Source organism: Danio rerio, chromosome 6, assembly GCF_052040795.2.
Source record: "Danio rerio strain M-AB ecotype USA chromosome 6, GRCz13ab, whole genome shotgun sequence".
Taxonomy (NCBI): Eukaryota; Metazoa; Chordata; class Actinopteri; order Cypriniformes; family Danionidae; genus Danio; species Danio rerio.
In genome coordinates, this window is record NC_141026.1 from 25,250,247 (window position 1) to 25,270,091 (window position 19,845).

Consider the following 19,845-nt stretch of genomic DNA (forward strand, 5'->3'; position numbering starts at 1 on the left):
TGGAGCAGATAGATTGAAGCTTTTTTTTCAGCAAGATGGGGACTTTATTATAATAGGAGGTGATTGGAATTGCACTTTAGATTTTAAATATGATAGGAATGGTGAATGCAATCAGCTTCACGTCTGGCTGGAGTTTTTAAGAATCAAATTTTTTCAGATGTGTGGAGGGAACAAAATGCTTCAATAACACAGTAAACTTGGGTAAGAATAAATGATGGTAGGTTTTCTGGTACACGTTTAGATCGGTTTTATGTATCAAAAATGTAAAAAATGGACTCACAAGGACTCACAAGAGCTACTATTGGCACTTTAACAACAAATTATTGCAAGATAAATATTTCTGTGAAACATTTTATTCTTTTTGGGAGGCTTAGAGTAATAAGAAGGGGTTGTATGAGTTGTATGATAATATTATTCAATGGTGGTAAATTGGTAAAGTGCAAATAAGGGTTTTATGTCAGTAATATGCTGCCCACTCCTCTTTGGTTTTTAAAAAAAAACAATAGAGTTATAGGAAAAGAAAATAGAGGAAACTGAAAAGAGTATGACTGTTAAGGATGCTGGTAACGTACAAGAATTGTGGATTGAAAAAAAGAACCAGTTGGGTTCTATTTTAACTGAAAAAGTTGAAGGGGCACTTGTAAGAAGTCGTTTCTCAACCATAAAAGACATGGATGGCCCAACATCTTACTTTTTAACTTGGAGAAGAAAAAAAAGGACATGAAAAATTGATGTTTGTTTTAAAAAATGATGATGGTCAGGACACTTCATATTCAGTTTTGATGCGAAGACTTGCTGTGCGTTATAATTTTAATTTATTTGCTGCTGAAACCACTGAAATGAATTGCTACAGGACATTCCTTCTTTAACTTCAACGCAAAAAGAACTCTTGGAGGTTGATTTTAAGTTTGAAGAAGTTACTGCTGCTGTTATGGACCTTTCTTCAGGAACAGCACCTGGGATAGATGGGTTATCTTGTGAAATTTTAAAAACATTTTGAACTTTATTAGGAGCTGATTATTATGAAGTCCTAAAGAATGTATAAAAAAGAGGATTCTTCCTGTCAGTTCACAACGAGCTGTTTTAACTTTGCTACTGAAAAAAGGGGATTTAACTCTTTTAAAAAATTGGAGGCCAGTAGCAGTTTTGTGTTCTGAATACAAAATCATATCAAAATGTTTATCAAACAGGCTGAATAATGTATTGCATGAAATCATTCACAAAGATCAATCATACTGTGTAAAAGGAAGATTGATTTTAGATAATTTACACTTATTAAGGGATGTTTATGATTTTGCATTTAAAAATAAAATTAATCTTGGATTTTGGTCACTAGACCAGGAAAAGGCTTTTGACAGAGTTGATCAAAACTATCTTTTTAAAAATCTAACAGCTTTTGGTTTTGGTGACAGTTTTATTTCCATGATTAAAGTTCTTTATAATAAGGCTACATGTATGGTAAAAATTGCTGGTGGTCTTAGTGTTCCTATTGAAATTCACAGGGGTATCACAGGGGTCCTCTTTCAGGACAACTCCATAGTATGGTTATTGAGCCACTGTTGTGTAAATTAAGAAGATGGTTCTTAACTTAACTGGGTTAAGTGTTCCTGAACTAGACCTCCAAGTGCCTGTAAAGATTTCTGCACATGCTGATGATGAAACAGTTATAGTTAAAGACCATAGTGATGCTAAATCTTTAAAAGATATAATTGAACAATATGGCAAAGCATTATCTGCAAGAAATAACTGGAGTAAAAGTAATGCTCTATGGTGTGGTCAAGCTACTAATGGTCCTATACTTCCGGGTAATTTGTCGTGGGGCAGAATGGGTTTTAAATATTTAGGGTTTTTTTTAGGCACCGATGATTTTATAAAACAAAATTGGGAGGGGTTTGTGGAGAAAGTGTGTGCGAGGTAGTCTCGCTGGAGATGGTTGCTATTCCAGCTTTCCTATAGGGGGAGAGTATTGATATGCAACAACTTGGTGGCCTCATCTCTTTGGCATAAAATGATGATTTTAGAGCCCCCTAAGGACTTGGTGGCAAGGATCCAAAAGCAACTCATAGACTTTTTCTGGTCAGGACAACACTGGCTGAGGGCATCAGTTTTAAACTTGCCTATCCAGAAAGGCGGACAAGGACTTCTGGATATTGGATCCAGAGTTGAAGCTTAGACTTCAGACAGCTCAGAGGTTGCTTTATGGGAAGGACGTGTGTTGGGCAGGAGTTGCCTGTGCACTCTTAAAGAAAGCTGGTAACATGGGTCTGGATCGTCACTTATTTTTAATGGACACTAACAAGCTGAATTTAACTGGTCTAACAGCATTTTACAGATCACTGCTGAGAACATGGTCAAGATTTAAGGTTTCAAGAAAACTCAGAAGTATACGGGGCCTCTGGTCGAGAGAAGAACCACTCCTTTTTAATTCTGCTATAGATCTGGACATTTTTAAATCTGATTCTTTCAGAAAAGCTTTGTGGTCTGCAAAGATCACTAAAATTAGACATTTGGTTTCTGAAGGACATTGGATAAATGCTGAGGCCTCAGCCTTAAGATTGGGCATGAGATCAGTATGGGTGGCTGAGAGATTGTTGATTGAAATACGGGAGAATTTACCAGTGGACATTAGATTGACTTCAGAGGAGGACGCTTCTGTATTTCCAGAGTTGATTCTTTCAGCGGATACAAGAGAATGACAGGAGACAGAAGGAGGACTTCTCTCGTTTAGAAGACCTCAGCCAAGTCTTTTTGAAGATGCAGGGGAAAAAACTGTATACTCTTTGTGTAAAAGTAGTGCATTTCCACATGCTTGAAAGCCTGAAGGAATCAAAGTGGCAGACTCTTTTTGGACCAGATTCTTCCCCCAAAGATTGCTGGAGGACCCTGCACAAACCTTTCATAGAAACAAGGTCTGGAGACCTTCAGTGGAGGATAGTGCATGGTATAACAGCCACAAACAGACACAGAGCACACATTGATCCACAGGTGAGGGAGGGGTGTCCTTTTTGCAATGTGGAAGAAACAGTGTTTCACTTATTTTTAAATTAATCTAGATTACAAATGTTCTTTTATCAACTGAATGGATACTGTCAAATGTTGGGAGAGGTTATTATGCACAGTCTTTTTATTTATGGGCCTAAATACAACAGCAACAAGATGCAAGTCCATGTTTTATTAAATTTTATTTTTGAAAAAGCAAAATTGGCTATTTGGTTGTCACGGAAAAGTAAACTGACAGGTTTTTTTTTTGGTTTTTACAGAACTTATTAAATTCCATATTAAAATAGAATATGTGTATTATAAGTTGATTGATGATTTGGACACTTTTAAATGGTGAATTAATCAATGCCTTTGTGAAGTTGTTCAAAATGGTTGTTTGGAAATACTTGTTTGATTGTTGAATGATTGTGAGTTAACCAGCTCTTATATATATTTATTTTCCTTTTTTTTTTTTCCTTTTTGATATTTTTCATTAATGGGTTAAAAAAAGTGGTTGTAAATAAAGAGATTGTTAAAGTCAAAAGTCTCTCTCTCTCTCTCACACATTTTGGACATTTGACCCGCTGGGGTGTTCGTAGGGTAACTTTTCCTCTGCTCTCGGCGATACTTGTGTCCCTGTGGTGTGAGTTTTCTTCACCACAGATTACCCGTGATAACCGTGATTATGCGCATAGAGACTGTAACCGCGGCTGTTCTTTCCGTGTCACAGCGCTTTCATTTTTAAATTCAAGCACAGCCCTTTCTATTGAGTGGGTGAAAACGATGACCAATCATAGGAGTGTAAGAACTCGCCTGACAGCTCAAAAAAAAGCAAGCGGGATAATATTTACATTATTTTAATTGATACAAATGCTCATGTTGTTCTGTGTATGAGTTTTGTCTTAGGGTGCTTTCACACCTGTGAATCGATTCAGTTGTTCCGAAACAGAGATTAAAATTGTTACATTGTTGCTCTTTGCTCTTGGAGCGGTTCGCTTTCACACTGCAAAGTTTCTAATCGGACCAAAAGAGCTAAAACAGGTCACGTGCGAGTAAACACTCCTTACATTGGTCAGAGTGTCAGGGTTTATTTTGCAGCGTCCCGCTCAGCTGTCAGGAGAGGTGTTGGTTTGGTGGTGATTGACAGGGTGCGCGCGCGTGACGTGTCTGAGGAGAGACGCGGTGGGGAGGGGTGAGAAGGGTGCGCAACGATGCCTATTTGAGGACTGGGAGAGAGACGCGAGATTACCGGGAGATCATCACTCGTTTGCGGGCATCCGGAGACTCGCGAAACCTCCCGCCCTACTCATAATTCTCTCTTCATATAGCCGTAAGCCTATTACATATCCATAAAACACTGTGATATAACCGCGCTCGGATCGGATCGCTTTCTCACTGCAATCGATCCGCTCCAGGGTTCGTTTCAATCGAGCCGAGACCACCTCATTCAAGCGATCTCGGAGCGATTACTTTGGCGCGGAACAGAGCGCGATTGCCCTGTTCACATATGCCAATCGAACCGCGCTAACTGGGCAAATGAGATACGTTCCGAAACAAAAGTGTAGGTGTGAAAGCACCCTTAAACATTCACAAAGAGTGTTTTCTTTGAGCAGGTAAAATTATATAGGTACAGTTCATATATCTGACTGCTTGTATTAACGAACAAAATTGTATTACAAATAATATATAAATATTAATATATAAATTATATATAAATATTAATATATAAATAATATATATATTAGAGGTGTAAACCTATACTGGTCTCACGGTTCGGTTCGGTTACGATTATCATGCCTTCGATTCGGTTCAATTCGATATTTTGGTGCATCACGGTGCATTGACGATGCTTTCCATATACAGTGTTATATTTTAGAGGAGAGGCTATAACAAGCTGTCTGTATAAACACACAGAGACACAGCACCACACTGTCTCTCATTCAAACACAAATATAGAAAGCACCAAAGAAACAAACACACGCGCACAAACACACACACACTTAAGCCCTCGCAACAGGGAGAGCTCGCGAAGAGCGGAGCAGAAAAAAAAAAAAAAAAAAACGGAAAAAATAAGCACTTTTCCGACGGTCCCTTGCTGAGAGTTTCTCTCAGCGCGAGCTATCCCAGCTAAACACATATTGCGAGGGCTTAAATGGAGCAGTGCTCGTAGTGTGAAGCGAAAAAGAAGAAAGACAGTTGTGAAACATAACCAGCTTTGTCTTTTTGTAGGAAACACACTTTAGATCTTTTTAGGGTAAGAGGTTTTTGAGTTATTGTCGTCTGTAACTGAATGTGTGTCAAGAATATCGAAAATAGAACCAACTGAATCGCGCTCATTTCTGGCGCCCTCCTGGATATACAGTGCCCTTAGAATTTGCCTATGGTGCCTATGCCACGGACCGGCCCTGAGTTGGCTGAGTGTTGTAAATACTCGCGCTCACCTCCCTCGCGACAGAGCGCATAGGAGATAAATGACGTCAGTACATAATAACTGGTTATGATTATTACTGAACCGATACCGAATTGTCCGCGTCTGCACCTTTGGTGCACCAAAGTAAAAATTAATTTTGACACCCCTAATATATATATATATATATATATATATATATATATATATATATATATATATATATATATATATATATATATATATATATATATATATATATCTTTCTTGGTGTGAGGTAACGGTGCTACCCAATGAGCCACTGTGTCACCCACATTAACCTTTATTTCTATAGACTTTTTTTTTGAGTATTACTGTGAATAGAAAAAAAAAAAAAAGACTAAATTTAAGGAGATTCTAATCATTTTTGAGTGTGTGTGTGTGTGTGTGTGTGTGTGTGTGTGTGTGTGTGTGTGTGTGTCTGTCTGTCTGTCTGTCTGTGCACACTAAAAAATGCTGGGTTCTTGTAAACCAACACTGAGTCAACATTGAACAAACCAAACAATGGGTACATTTCTCAAATTAAATTTAAATACAATTTTAAGCCAATGATTGTTGAAGTAAATATGCCATAAATTCTAGATATACAATATATATGTAGGGCACATATCAGTATACTGATAAGCCTCTTTACTTAAATATTGTTAAACTGAATACATGAAGCCAATAATATTTTTGCTTAAATATCCACAGCATCAATACCAAAAAGTGGTTTATCAGTAGGTCAGATGTGTCTGTTACTATAGCAACCTCCCCAGCACATTAAGTTTGCACAAGCCTCAGAGCTCTCTTGTGACTGGCCTGTAAAGCACATTCATCTTGCAATGATGAAAAAACAAAATCTTCGTATGTGCTTTCTACCTAACATTGATCCATTCAAATAAACAAAAGGTCATCCTGCCGCCATTTAAAATGTGGCCACAAAAGCTCATTCACTCACCTCTGACCGAGCTGTTGGCAGACCAGGGTGGGATGACATTTCTCCTCTGGTAGAACAGGATATAAGCCCCTCGTGTGCACAGTTCCTCCTCTGGCACAATCTCCACACTGCTGTCATCATAACTGTACCAGTGGCCGTCCACGGAGTTCCTGCAATAGGCTGTTTTGCACAGATCAACTGAGTGGTCTGTTGACTTGCTATTGATTTAAACTTTGTTCATTTTTTACTTATTTGGAGCTGACAGTTTCTTTTAGTTTCTAGGTAACAATCATGAAAATTATCATAAACCAAGAGTTTTTAAAGCATGGACAAGAAACCTTAAACTAGACATCTCTGTCTCCTTATATCTAATATTTTCAATAGTATTTGGACGCAGCCTTGATAATGTAAGCTGAGACTGCATATGTCAATGATGCAATGTCAGACACAATGCACTCAATGAAGCTAGTGTGGGGTAAGGTTAGGGGTGATGTTAGGTAAGCACATAAAAAGCATTGGATGCAGCTCAGATCGCACTGCACCAGGTCTGCATCCAGACCACTCTCAAAATTTTAGACTTAAGTCTAAAGACTTAAGAAACAAAAAATGTGTAAGCTCATCAGGCTTTTTTTTTTTTTAATTAGCATTTTAACCAGGTTCGTTTATGTTCAGTGATTTCACTATGATCAGTGACAACAGAAATTTGACTGAAATGACTTATTTTCAGAAAAAATCCCTTAAATCACATCTAATTATAATTTTCCTACACATCCAATGATATGAATAGCAATACTGCATTCACTTCTCCTGTTTCATCAGGTGGTCTAAGCTCAGGTAGGTTATGAGAGCTCCCCCAAATTTGTTTGCTCAGCCTATTCCCTGATTATTAGAGGTTGCCATGGTGGAAAGAACCATGAACTATAACAGCATATGGAACAGTTTGGTTTATTTAACTTAGTTATACCGCATGTCTTTGGACTGGGAGGAAACAGGAGTACCCAGGGTAAACCCACGCAAACACGGGGAGAACATGTAAACTCCACACATAAACACCAATTGGCCAAGCCAGGACTCGAACCATTCATTCATTCATTCATTTTCTTTTTGGCTTTGTTACTTTAATAATCTGGGGTCGAACAGTGGAATGAACTGCCAACTAACACATATTTTATGCAGCGGATGCCCTTCTAGCTGCAACCCATCACAGGGAAACATCCGTACACACTCATTTACACACATACACTACAGACAATTTAGCCTACCCAATTCATGATACCACGTCTTTGGACTGTGGGGGAAAGTGAAGAAACCGGAGGAAACCCACGCAAACATGGGGAGGGAACTTGAACGAGCGATGTTCTTTATATGAGGCAACAGTGCAAGCCACTAAGCCACCGTTCCGCCTTATCCTGGATTAAACTGCAGTCACACTAGAGGTTGATCATGCAAAATTTTGTCGTACGGCGCTGCGAAAAGTGTTGGGATTTAACAAGATGATTAGACATTTAAAAAAAGCAAGCGATTGGTCTATATTTTAAATTTCTTTCCAGAGAGGTCATGTTTTGATCCTCGATTGGTATCACAAAGTCAAGTGTTGCAATTTCACAGGTCAAAGTTCACCGAGCTTGAACTTTGCAATGCAGAGAAGTGCGAAACTTGTCGCACAAGCTTGCATTTCCGGTTATACGCATTCATGTAAGTATGAATGGAAGTCTATGAGGAGAAAAGTCCTGTGTGACTGCAGCTTTAGTCTAGGAAGGAGGGGGAGGAGTAGGGGTGAATTGGAGGAGTCTTTAAGGTGAAGATGACAAAGGTAAGGAAATCTGGATATTTACTGTATGTGAGTTTAATTCGTCTGATTATCAAATGATATGTTAATTTAATATGTTAATGGTTGGATTTAGGGGTGGGATATGATGCACACATTTAAAAAATCAGACATTTTCTTATAAATTGTAAATTAGTTATGTTTCCTTAGATTAGGCTATAAATTAGAGAAATAGTAAAAAAAAATATCTGTGCTGGACATATTGTGAGCCTCTCATTCATACCTTAATTCCTTTGTATGAACTTTAATGGTAAATCATGTACTTCCCAAAAAACCAAAGCTCAACAATTAAAAGTTGGCAGGTAACATGTTCCACTACAGACAGAATGTGTACAGTGGACTATCAAAATAAAGTGGCACTATTTCCATTTTGAGGGGTAAAATGCCTTATTCAACAAAGCTAAGACTTTAAAAAAAGCTCAAAAATGAATCTAAAATGCATGTGTAAACATTTCTGGGACAAAATTAGCAAGAGGGTTTTAAAGTTGTATATAGGTCAAGGCCAAACATTGCTCATAGTCCCCAAAAACATAAAACCTAAAGCAACGATAATAGAAAAAAAGCTTTTAAATGAAACAGCCCCTACATCATACTGACCTGTGTAATGGCCTCCATGCATGCCTCCATGGTGGTTGCAAACTGCATACAAGTCATAAAGAAAGTCAGTTTCTCCATGCTTCCAAGTTGAAGGCAACGGGGCCAGATTCTTCATGCTTTGACTGCGTTTCACCACATGGGGGGTCATATCCAGAGCACTTACAGGAAAGCGAATGAGGGTGGAGAGCTTGTTTCGCCGTTTGCCCACCTGTCGAAAACGCTTCAGGTGCAGAATGAGGATGTCGGGCAGTGTCCATAAACTCATCTTCACCATTCCCTGCTGCATTTGCTTACAGTGGGGGCACTTCCATGCATCGTCTGGTGCCAGCTGCAAGGGGAATAATAACAACATTAATACACATTATTTTGATGGACTTTTCACACTTGGAATAGTTTACCCAGGGTTATTATACAGATGAACAATGTTATAGCTCTTCTTGCTTCGTGAAGTTAATAACTAATCTGGTTATTTATATGCTGACATTTCATCCTGTGCATTCCCAATCTCTGGATTAATGTCCTTATTTGCATATTTGATTAGATGTAAGCATTTTACAGCCTGTTTACATATGACTCTAGTGTTGCACATATTCATAATATGCCAACTGATATTAGTTTATTTATTTATTTTTTACCTATTTCTTTTTCTTTTCCTGGATCTGCTTTTCAAATTTAACAGGTACTGTAGGAATATACTGATGCACTTTCCACAGCTATTTATACTATTTCTCCTGAAACACAGCTTATATAAAATGTGCTGCGTTTACCTGTCCAAAGCATGTGAATACTGGTAGCTAAACTTCTTATAATGTTGTTGCATCATTTCACATGAGTTCATATTCATGCACTCAATGAAGATCTGCTATAAGGAGAAATAATGAGTGAGAGAGTGAGAGATTTCGGGTCTGGTGGGAGCAAATTGTGGCCTGCTTTAATGAGGAGCAGTGGGTCAGAAGTTTTAGGATGAGGCGTCTCCACACACGCTCTGCCTTCTTGTTATAAAACCGTGGAGAACTGTAGATGTTCACATAGGTATCGCCTACGCTATTGTTGTCTATTGGAATGAAATGCGTCAATAGAGCCACCATTTTGGTACAGGGTAGTGCTTCTTGAATGAATGCGGGACCAAGGTGCAGTGGAGGTCTGGCCATTCAGAGCCAGAGATATATATACACACATATACATATATCTATGATCGAGAGTTTTCTCGCTGGTCAGTATACACATATATTTTTTAAATGACTAAAATATAATTTTACATCACTTTTATACATCGATGGATAAGTGACCGCACGGGCATTCTTGACAAAGAGTGTGTGTTTGTGTTCATACAGATGTATTAACCTCCCTCCCTGTTAAATTTGATCTAATCCGTGTCTTGAAACACACCACTCTCCCACTTTCACTTGTTCTGAAGGAGGGAAAATGTGAATGTAATTTGTGAATGAATCTCCGTTATGAATGATTCGTTCACTTAGCCGACAATAATACAAGTTTCTAGCTTCGCAGCATCTTGTAGTCATATTTTTTTACATTGTTTGCTGATTTTACAAAACAAAACATAAGCATAAGCCTGGTATTTAGTGTGAGTTGGTGTTACTTTGACGTATGGTCAGTGCAGTAAGTGACTATTATCATCAATACTTGTTGAGCACAAAAGTTCGTAACAAACTAAAACATAACAAATGAAATCTTACATATGAAATGTTGTACCTTAATGCTTTGTTTTCCTTGTTTGCTTGTTACTACACCTGTACACAGCGCTAAAGTCCGGCATCTTTATACTAGCTTTAGTGGGGCTGAATGACATTTGTCCTGGGAGCACTGTATAAATGTGGCGGTGCTATTGACGCATGTTCAAGGTCTGTATGCGATATTTAGTGTATATATTTTTGGTGGAGAACTACCACATGGTTAAAAGTTTAATGACGTACACATTGGAATGCCTTAATAAATCAAATCTGCCTGTTTACATGATAGTCGCATTGTCACATATCCAATTTCCATCAGATTTATTTCCACAAACAAAGCAGGCCTGAAACGTGTCATGACAGTCTTACGAACACCCCTTCAAGTCAAGTGTTTTTAAATTAAAATGAATTTAGTTACCATCTGGCTGAGCAAAATTTTCCAAGGTCTTACAAGTAATTGCTAAATAAATGCAAGGCTCTATTGATATTGATAATTAGAAATTATATTGATCTATGGGCGTCACGGTGGTGCAGTGGGTAGCACAATCGCCTCACAGCAAATAGATCGCTGGTTCGAGCCCCAGCTGGGTCAGTTGACATTTCTGTGTGGAGATTGCATGTTCTCTCTGTGTTCACGTGGGTTTCCTCCGGGTGCTCCGGTTTCCCCCACAGTCCAAGGATGTGGTACAGGTAAATGAGCTGAATTTTTCATATAGTGTGTTATTCGCTGTGTAAAACATATGCTGATTAAGATGGTGGTTCGTTCCACTATGGCGACCCTTGATTAATAAAGGGACTAGCCGAAAAGAAAATGAATGAATATTGATCTATTGATAGTGATACCAGCATATCTTTGTCTAATAGAAAGCGTGGTGGTATTAAATAGCTTGAGTGCATATTCGTGAAAAAGCAAAAGTTATGCAAGTCTATGAGGGAGAGAGGGATGGATACATGCTGTGATTTGCACTTTAGGTATCTTTAGTGCAACAGGCATGTAGTTTAAGGATTACTGTATCACTGCATGTGATATACTCTCTCTTGCACTAACAGTGCTCTTTCCTCTTGCTCATTTTTTTTTTTTTTTGCCTCAATGATTTCCAGGGTATTTTATGTCATTTGCAGGCATCAAGGGAGCCGCTGTGAACATACAAGAGACTCCCGTAGCTTCCGGGAGAGGTGGAATGTCTGACATGAGCATGTTCTTAGTGACAGCACATCTGATTTGGTCTGTTTAGATGTCTGGTTAATGATGCATACATTATTCAGTCAGGCTTTACCAGGGTACAGATGGCAGTGTTCTGACTTTCTCAAATTAATCCCTTTAACAAACATGGCAACATCTGCTTTAATTGAATGGAACCTGCCAAATGTGAACACACCCTTATGCATTACTAATGTATGTCATAGAAAAATCAGTTAGTTTCCTTAATTACTCAGATACTCTCATTAAAATAACAAATAAAAAAAAAAAATAGCATCTGTATAACATCAAATAAGCTTCTTTTTTTCTTTTTTTTTCTGGGGATTGGTTAAATTGCAGAAAGAATGTTTTGATTCTTCACGGTTAACAAATTGGTGTCATTATCTGAACCTGCTTTGTCTCAGTGTGGTGCAGTAGAACATTTACGCCCAGGCCAGAAATACACTGCTGTGGCAGACTGGATTTAAGTGCACATGCAGAGAGGAAAATAACAACAACAACAACAACAACAACAACAACAACAACATCACAACATTTAAATATTTACAGATATTTTGTACCATCAAGAATTTTATTACAGGAAAAAAGCAACAATTTAATTCCAGCAGGAAAGTTGCCATTCAATGCACATCATCTTAAAAGCCCCTTTGGCACCAGAACTGAAGTCCTTGTTTTGCTTCAGTAATGACTAAAGGTTTTTTTTTTTTAGGATCGATGATCATTTGTGAAGCCAGTCATAATAAGGGAACTCACTGCTTCACGGGGTATGATTTATCAAGTGGTGCTTGTCAAGAATAGGCAGAGTGTGTATAGACAAGAATGAATTCAGAGTGTCTTTTCAAAGAGATTCAGAAGATGTTGGACGTGAGAGACAAAGACGGTAGGAGGGAGACATTTGCTCCTCGAGTGGGTTTTAAATCAGCCTGAATAATCTTGAATATTCAATAGCGACCAGTCCTGCTAATCAAAATGTCTACCGCCATGACGTGCAAGTACAGATCCCGCAGAGAACATTTTCTCCTGAATTTACTGAACGAACGCTAACATTTTCTTTTCAACATTTGCCCTCCACAAATAATTCTGTTTGGATTATTTGGATTGGGCAATAGTGCATATTATATTGTGCATCTTTTTCTTTGCTTATGAAACGATATATGAAGCACAGCATGCTCACCTTTATGTCAAATAATTAATCTCAATTACATACAGTACATGTTGCAGAAAATTAACTCAAAAGCTCCTATTATCCTAACAACATAATTGATTCAAATTCTGAAGATCCTAAATGCATAAATGGTCTGTTAGAATATGGATTTCTATAATTGGTTGGCTCTTGTGTTTGATTGTAGAGCTCTCTACATCACAGGAGATTTCAAAGTAATCACTGTTTTCAAGTATTTTTTAGTCCACATTATTAGGAGCTGATTTAAGTTCTTTCTTTTCATCAAAACTCATTTCATACTTAAACATTTTCCTCTGAGACAGTAAACAGATGATGTGGGCAACAGGCGATGTCTGTGTTTGCAGTGGCACTAAATTCATAAGTCTAGAATAGAACACGAAACATCACATCTTCTGTAATAAAAAAACAATAATAATAATGTTGTCTGACATTTTTTAGCTCTGGTTGAAAAGAGTTTCACTAATAAGTCATACTAATGGTATTTTAATGGTATTTTAAAATAAAATCTGAAAACCTTTTAGTGGTGCATTAAGACAACAACAGCTTCATAAGGTCTTTTAAAAGTTTTTTTTTCACTTATTGTATCTGTGTAAATTACAAAAATGTTAATTTGTGAGAACATGTAATGTGTATATGTTTCAAATCATTTGTTCAGCCTATGTGTATATGTGGGTACTTTATAAAAACAACAATGATAGACTAATTGTTTGTGTATAGAAGAATGTGTTGAGATTTTACTAGCATTAGTTTATGTATTTACTAAAAAGCATGAACAAATAATGAACAGAATATGAATTACAGTATTTAGTCACCTTGGCTAATGATTAATATAAATGAAAAGTTGTTCATTGTCAGTTCATGTTAACTCACAGTGCATTAACAAATGTTACATGCAAACTGGATTATAACAATCTATTAGAGAATAGTGGGCTATAATAAATGAATGATGAACAATTGTTGTTCTTAGTTCATGTTAGTAAATGCATTAACTAATAAACCCGTATTATAATGTATAACCAATACTTACGTAGCCACTAAAGGGACGTGGACATGAGAAAAGTTGCATCCCCCACAAAACTTTTGCATTCCTTTGCGATGATGTTAGCTTTGCTTTCCCTTTCAAAACTTTTGAAAAATATGTTGTCTCACAAACACTTCTTGTTCACTTAACTAAGTATGAATGAAATGTACTAAGTATTAATGAAAATGGATTAAAAATGTAAATATTTTTTTACCCCCGCCATAAAATGTTAGAAACACTTTAAATACTAGTGTTACTGTAGATGTGATGATATTTCACTGCACCTGAAAATAGTCCTTAGCCCAAGACCTACACTTGCACTACCAGTTATATCTAAATAATATCATTAAGTTTAGCAGGTTAGGTAATAATATTACTTTTCTTAGGAAAAAGTAAAGTAATGCATTACTTTAAAAAAATGAAGTAATAATATTTCAGGTCCCTTTTAAAAAAAAATGTAATGTCAGTTACTTTTTAGTTTAATTAATTGTCTTTTAAACCATAAATTGCTGAATTAAAATAAACGTTGAACCCCACACACAATGAAAAAATTTTCTCTCTACAGAAATAAACAAAAAAAAACAAGATGGCATTCTGCGCTAAAAGTGTTCTCATTATTCCTAATGCATGGAAGAAGAGTAAAAGGTAATTGCCTTAATGCTTACTTTATTATATTATATTTATTATAAGGCAAAATGTACAAAAGCAGCAAACACACTGCTTTACACTTTCATTGATCTGAATATACGGCATGTAGAGCTCTGGGCTCAGGACATTCTCAGAAGATAACATTATCCTCAATTATTATGTGTTTTTAAAAGTAAATAAAGGTTATACAGTGTGCTGTTAATTGCAAACCTTCTCTATTAGAAAAAAAGGAAGAAAACAGGTAAGAAAAAGTTATGTAAAAGTAACTTAAAAGTAATATAACGCATTACTTACATAAAAAGTAACCAAGTAATGCAACTAGATACCTTTTTGGGGAGTATCTGAATATTGTAATACATTACTTTCAAAAGTAACTTTCCCCAAGATCATTGTGGCAACTGCATTCCTTGATTATTACACCAGAATGAGAAAACAGCCATATCGGCCTAGAAAATAGCAACTTTTCAACTAGGTACACAATGTAACAACAGAAGTGTCAAGCTTTAAATTGAAAAATGACCAAAAATGTTTGAGCGGGATGCTAATGGTCTAATCTGATTCAATTAACTATGCTTAGCTAAGCTAAAAGCTATCCCACCAGACCTGGATATTGGCTGAATGGATTCAAAAATGATAAAACTTGCGACTTGTAAAATGAGCCTATTTTCACAAATAGTGGAGTGTTACTTCAACTGATCAGATCATAATCCCAGGAGTCTTCTTTAATTTTTTTGAGCAGTGTATATTTTTGATCAAAGAAATTCAGCCTTTGTGAGGATAGATAAATAAACAGGGAAAGTAACTGGATGAAAGAATACCTGCTCCTCTTTGGTGTAGAGCTGAAAACAGTCATCCAGTGTGCAGCTGTGCTGTTGTACATGATTCTGCTGCTGGATTCTCACACTCTCTGCATCCTCAATCACCTCCTCTTGAATACTGCCAAAGAGGCTAAAACAGAAATGAATAGTAAATTACAAATTATGTTGCACTCTTACTAATACTAGGGCATTTGGCTCTTACTGTGATCTTAAATTAAACGAATGTCTAAAAAATAAGAAGATTTATGCTGCTGCATGTATCTCACCATTCTTTAATTTTGTTGTCCCATTCAATTATGAGCTTCACATGCAAAGGACCACCTGGACCACATAACTTGAGGGCTCTGAAAGAGGAAAAATCAATTCAAATGTGGGTTTGGAATTTAGCCACCAGGGGGCAGAAAATAATCAGTGTTGTGAATTCAGAGAAGGAGCGAGCATTGCAAGACAACCTCCCTGCTGAATGTTATAGAAAATGCAGTGACATTCCTTATTTATTTTTTCCTGTAGTAAATTAAAGGGTGTGGTTAGCTAATAGTAAATTAGTTATTAAGTAGTTATTCAGTTATTTATACAGTATATATATATATATATATATATATATATATATATATATATATATATATATATATATATATATATATATCACTGTATTGCTTTTGTGTTTGCATTGTACACAAAGTCTTGCACAAATTCTAAATCTCTGTAGTCAACAATGTATTTATTTATTGCCATCGCTTTTTTTAAAGCGATAAATATATATATATATATATATATATATATATATATATATATATATATATATATATATATATATATATATATATATATCTAATGTGACTAATGTGACTGTAAATTAAATTGCTCACATTCTAGTCCTATCTCAGTTGTTTCAAATGCAAAAAGAGGCTTCAATAATATATATATATATATATATATATATATATATATATATATATATATATATAATTGAAGCCTCTTTTTGCATTTGAAACAACTGAGATAGGACTAGAATGGTTATATGCAATTGGAGCATGACCAGACTCAGCTATGATTTATCATCACAAATCAAGACAGTACAAAGGAATAGAGAAAAGAAGAAACAAAAATGATTCAGAACAATAGTCAGTCATTTATCCTTAAACCTGCGTTTTTAATAATATTTTATTTTCATCTCTCATGTTAAATAATCGTACAATTCATCTGTAGGTCTCACTATCATTACAGGTATCCAGACAGAAAAAATAGTCACTCAAATATGGCGTATAAACACATAGCAATAATCACCTGGCTAAATAACTGCACGAGAAAAAAATAGCATTCAGAGCTTCAGCCCTCACAATCCACCCTGTGCAATTCTGCAAACAATCGATCAAATATGACAGAGGGAGAAGCTGCGGCAGAAAGCAGTGCAGGGTAATTTGAAGATGTGACTGGAGCATGGCTGAGTTTTTCTGAGAGCCGGGCTAAAGCCAGATTAATTCTGACACGCAGTCCGTCTGCGTTAATTGCAATTGTTTCTGAGAGGATTTAAAAGCAGGGAACAATAATTCCGAGACGTGAGGGGAATTCAGTTGGATTCATCAACTCTAGTCTGTTGAGAAGAAAGCTCAGACACCGACATGCAGTACTGTGAGAAAGTTTTAGGCCATTAAAGCTGACGGTGGTTTAAGACATTTGCACAGTACTGATTATATTTGTCCATATATTAGTTTCTGTATCTTAGATCTTCTGTATGCAGTTGGAGGCCTAAAGAATTGATCCATGGAAGCAACAGAAGGGAACAGCTGAATGTGAGCATTTTGATTTGTTTTAGTTGTCATAGTCAGTGGTGTAAAGCAACAAATTACAAATACTCAAATTACTGTAATTGAGTAGTTTTCTCAGAAATTTTTATTTACTCAATAGTGTGTACTTTTACTTTCCCTTGAGTACATTTTTAGTGCAGTATCGGTCCTTTTACTCCACTATAGATATTTACATTAGATGTCGCCTACCCTGTTGTTGTCTATTGGAAGGAATTCATCAATAGAGATGCCATTTTAGTATAGGGTAACGTCCTTTGAAATCAATGCGGGACCATGTGCAGTAGAGGTCTGGTCATCCAGAGCCAGAGATATATACACACGTATACATATATCTATAATCGGAAGTTTTCCAGTGGTCATTATGCACATTTTTATTAAATTTCGAAATTTATAATTTTACATCACTTTTATAAATCAATGGATAAGTGACCGCACAGACATTGCTGATAAAAAGCATGTGTTTGTGTGCATGGAGATGTATTATCCTCCCTCCCTGTTATATTTGATCTAATGTGTCCTGAAACACATCCTCTCTCCTGCTTTCACTTCTAATTCTAACGAAATGAGTGATTTATTTGTGAATGAATCTCCGTTATTAACCACTCGTTCACTTAGCCGACTATAATACAAGTTTCTAACACTGCAGCATCTTGTTGTCATATTTCATTTACATTGTTAGCTGATTTTATTCAACAAAACAAGCATGAGCCTAGAATTTAGTGCAAGTTTGCCTTATGGTGAATGCAGTAAGTGAATGTATTATGATCAATAAAGTTACTTGCTTAGCACAAAGGTTCATAACATACAAAAAAAAAAAAAAAAACGAAATCTTATGAAACGTTCTGCCTTTGTGGTTTGTTTTCTTTGTTTGATCATTACTACACCCGTACACAGTGACATTAGCTTTGGTCTTGACTAAGTGCGGTTGAATGACATTTGTGCTGGGAGCACAGTACAAATGTGGCGGCGCTATTGACACATGCTCAGGGTCTGTATGCGATATCTAGTGTTTGTTACTCCACTACTTTCCTTCATCCTGCAGTCACTACTTTATTTTTCCTGTCTATGGGGATTAGAAAATTCAGTTCTGTAATTTCTGTCCAATCAAATTGCACTTAGAAAGAACTATTTCAAGTCATGCGCTACTTACAAATGCAATATTTATAACTGTTTGGAAGCATTAAAATTGTCCAAGAAGACATCTAAAATCTTTACACACAAAGAACCAGAGTTTTTTTAGAATGTATGCCACTGATGAGAAGATGACAGATGTTAACTGTAGCATGTCATGATTTTGCCAAGTATGATGTGATCATGGATTAACACCTATGTTGATACTGTAACAATTTTTGTTCAAAAATGTAATCCATAGGTTATCAACATATCAACAGATCAATCCATACGTTATCAACAGATGTTAATCCAGGAACATGTCCTATTTGGTTAAATGAGGTTGGCGGTTTAACTGCATGAAGACCAAAATTGCCTTAAAAATAACTAAATACACTACAGAGTGTTACGTTTACACACACATCCACAAACTACATATGAACACATCAGCTACTCTTGAGTTAATTTTTACTCATACTATAATATTTACAACATATACTTTTACTCTACTTGCAAGTAATGGTACTTTTATATAAGTATGATTTTTCAGTACTCTTTTGACCACTGCTCTGAGTGTCATTTGATCTTATGTCACATTGTGCTTGTTCTTGTGCTACATTGGGTGCATTTAAGCTGTAAAATGTAAATATCAAGGCATGTCCTGCAGAATGATGAATCAACTAGTCAGGGGCTACATCAGCCATTATAAAGCTCTCCTCAGGGAAAAGCGAGGAGTGTTAAGAAAAGTGACTTTACCTGTGAAACGCCAGCAAGCAGGGACCATACAAAAGTATCTTTATTTATTTATTTATGCTTCTGGTGATTTTTCTGAGATTTTTGTTTTTTGTTCCAATTATCTCCACTGTTAATAACAGTTACTACTGTTACAACCGGCAAACCACTTAGTAGGCAATGCAATCTAAATAATCTGTGCAATTTTGTCTACACTTATCCAACAATTTGCATTCTTTTAAAATTGATACAGAACGGTCAGTCTGCTGTTAACAAAGCAGACTTCATTTTAACTCTCAGTGCCCATTCTAATCTCAATCCTCTGCCCCTAACTGGGACTTGGATTAAACCACAGGACATGGCTATACCTACAGCCCTATCCACAAATAACGTCTCTAACCACTGGAAACTTAATCATGTATCACAACATGTTAACAGCTCTTTTGACTGTTATGCTTACCCACTAGGCTTGAGTGGTAAAACTGTAATATGGTATGCCACGAGATCTAAAAATAGCAATAGTATCAGTTTCAATACCGTTTTACCCTCATAAAACAATGCACTTATATAGGGTAACAAGTATTAAATATAAAATATAGTTATTTATTGACTAAAATTGCGTATGTGTAGTTGTCATCAGTGGACAGCGTGAAGGAGAAAGAAAGAAGTGTGGAAAGATAGCAAGTCGTGCACCAAGTGACCTGGTCTAGCAGTATTTTGGATTTTGACCAAACAAGAAGGGAGAGGCGGTAAATTGGGATGAGGAAATTTGCAAATTGTGCAACAAAAAGGTGACCGCGAGAAATGAAAATACCTTGAACCCAAGGTTGCATATACTAAATCACTATCCACTCACTGATGCGA

General features: G+C 36.4%; 1 protein-coding gene and 1 long non-coding RNA gene across 3 annotated transcripts in view; both read right to left on the bottom strand.

Moving 5' to 3' along the window:
- LOC147843513 (uncharacterized) overlaps positions 1-19,845 on the bottom strand; it is a 721,012-nt gene that overhangs the window by 50,524 nt on the left and 650,643 nt on the right. The window lies entirely within an intron of this gene.
- The window catches only part of usp43a (ubiquitin specific peptidase 43a), a 177,747-nt gene that overhangs the window by 15,102 nt on the left and 142,800 nt on the right, over positions 1-19,845 (bottom strand). For both annotated transcript variants that reach the window (NM_001442042.1, NM_001089402.2), the window contains 4 exon segments: positions 6,366-6,524; positions 8,770-9,097; positions 15,332-15,461; positions 15,598-15,675. In NM_001442042.1, the coding sequence (NP_001428971.1) occupies positions 6,366-6,524; positions 8,770-9,097; positions 15,332-15,461; positions 15,598-15,675 (695 nt within the window).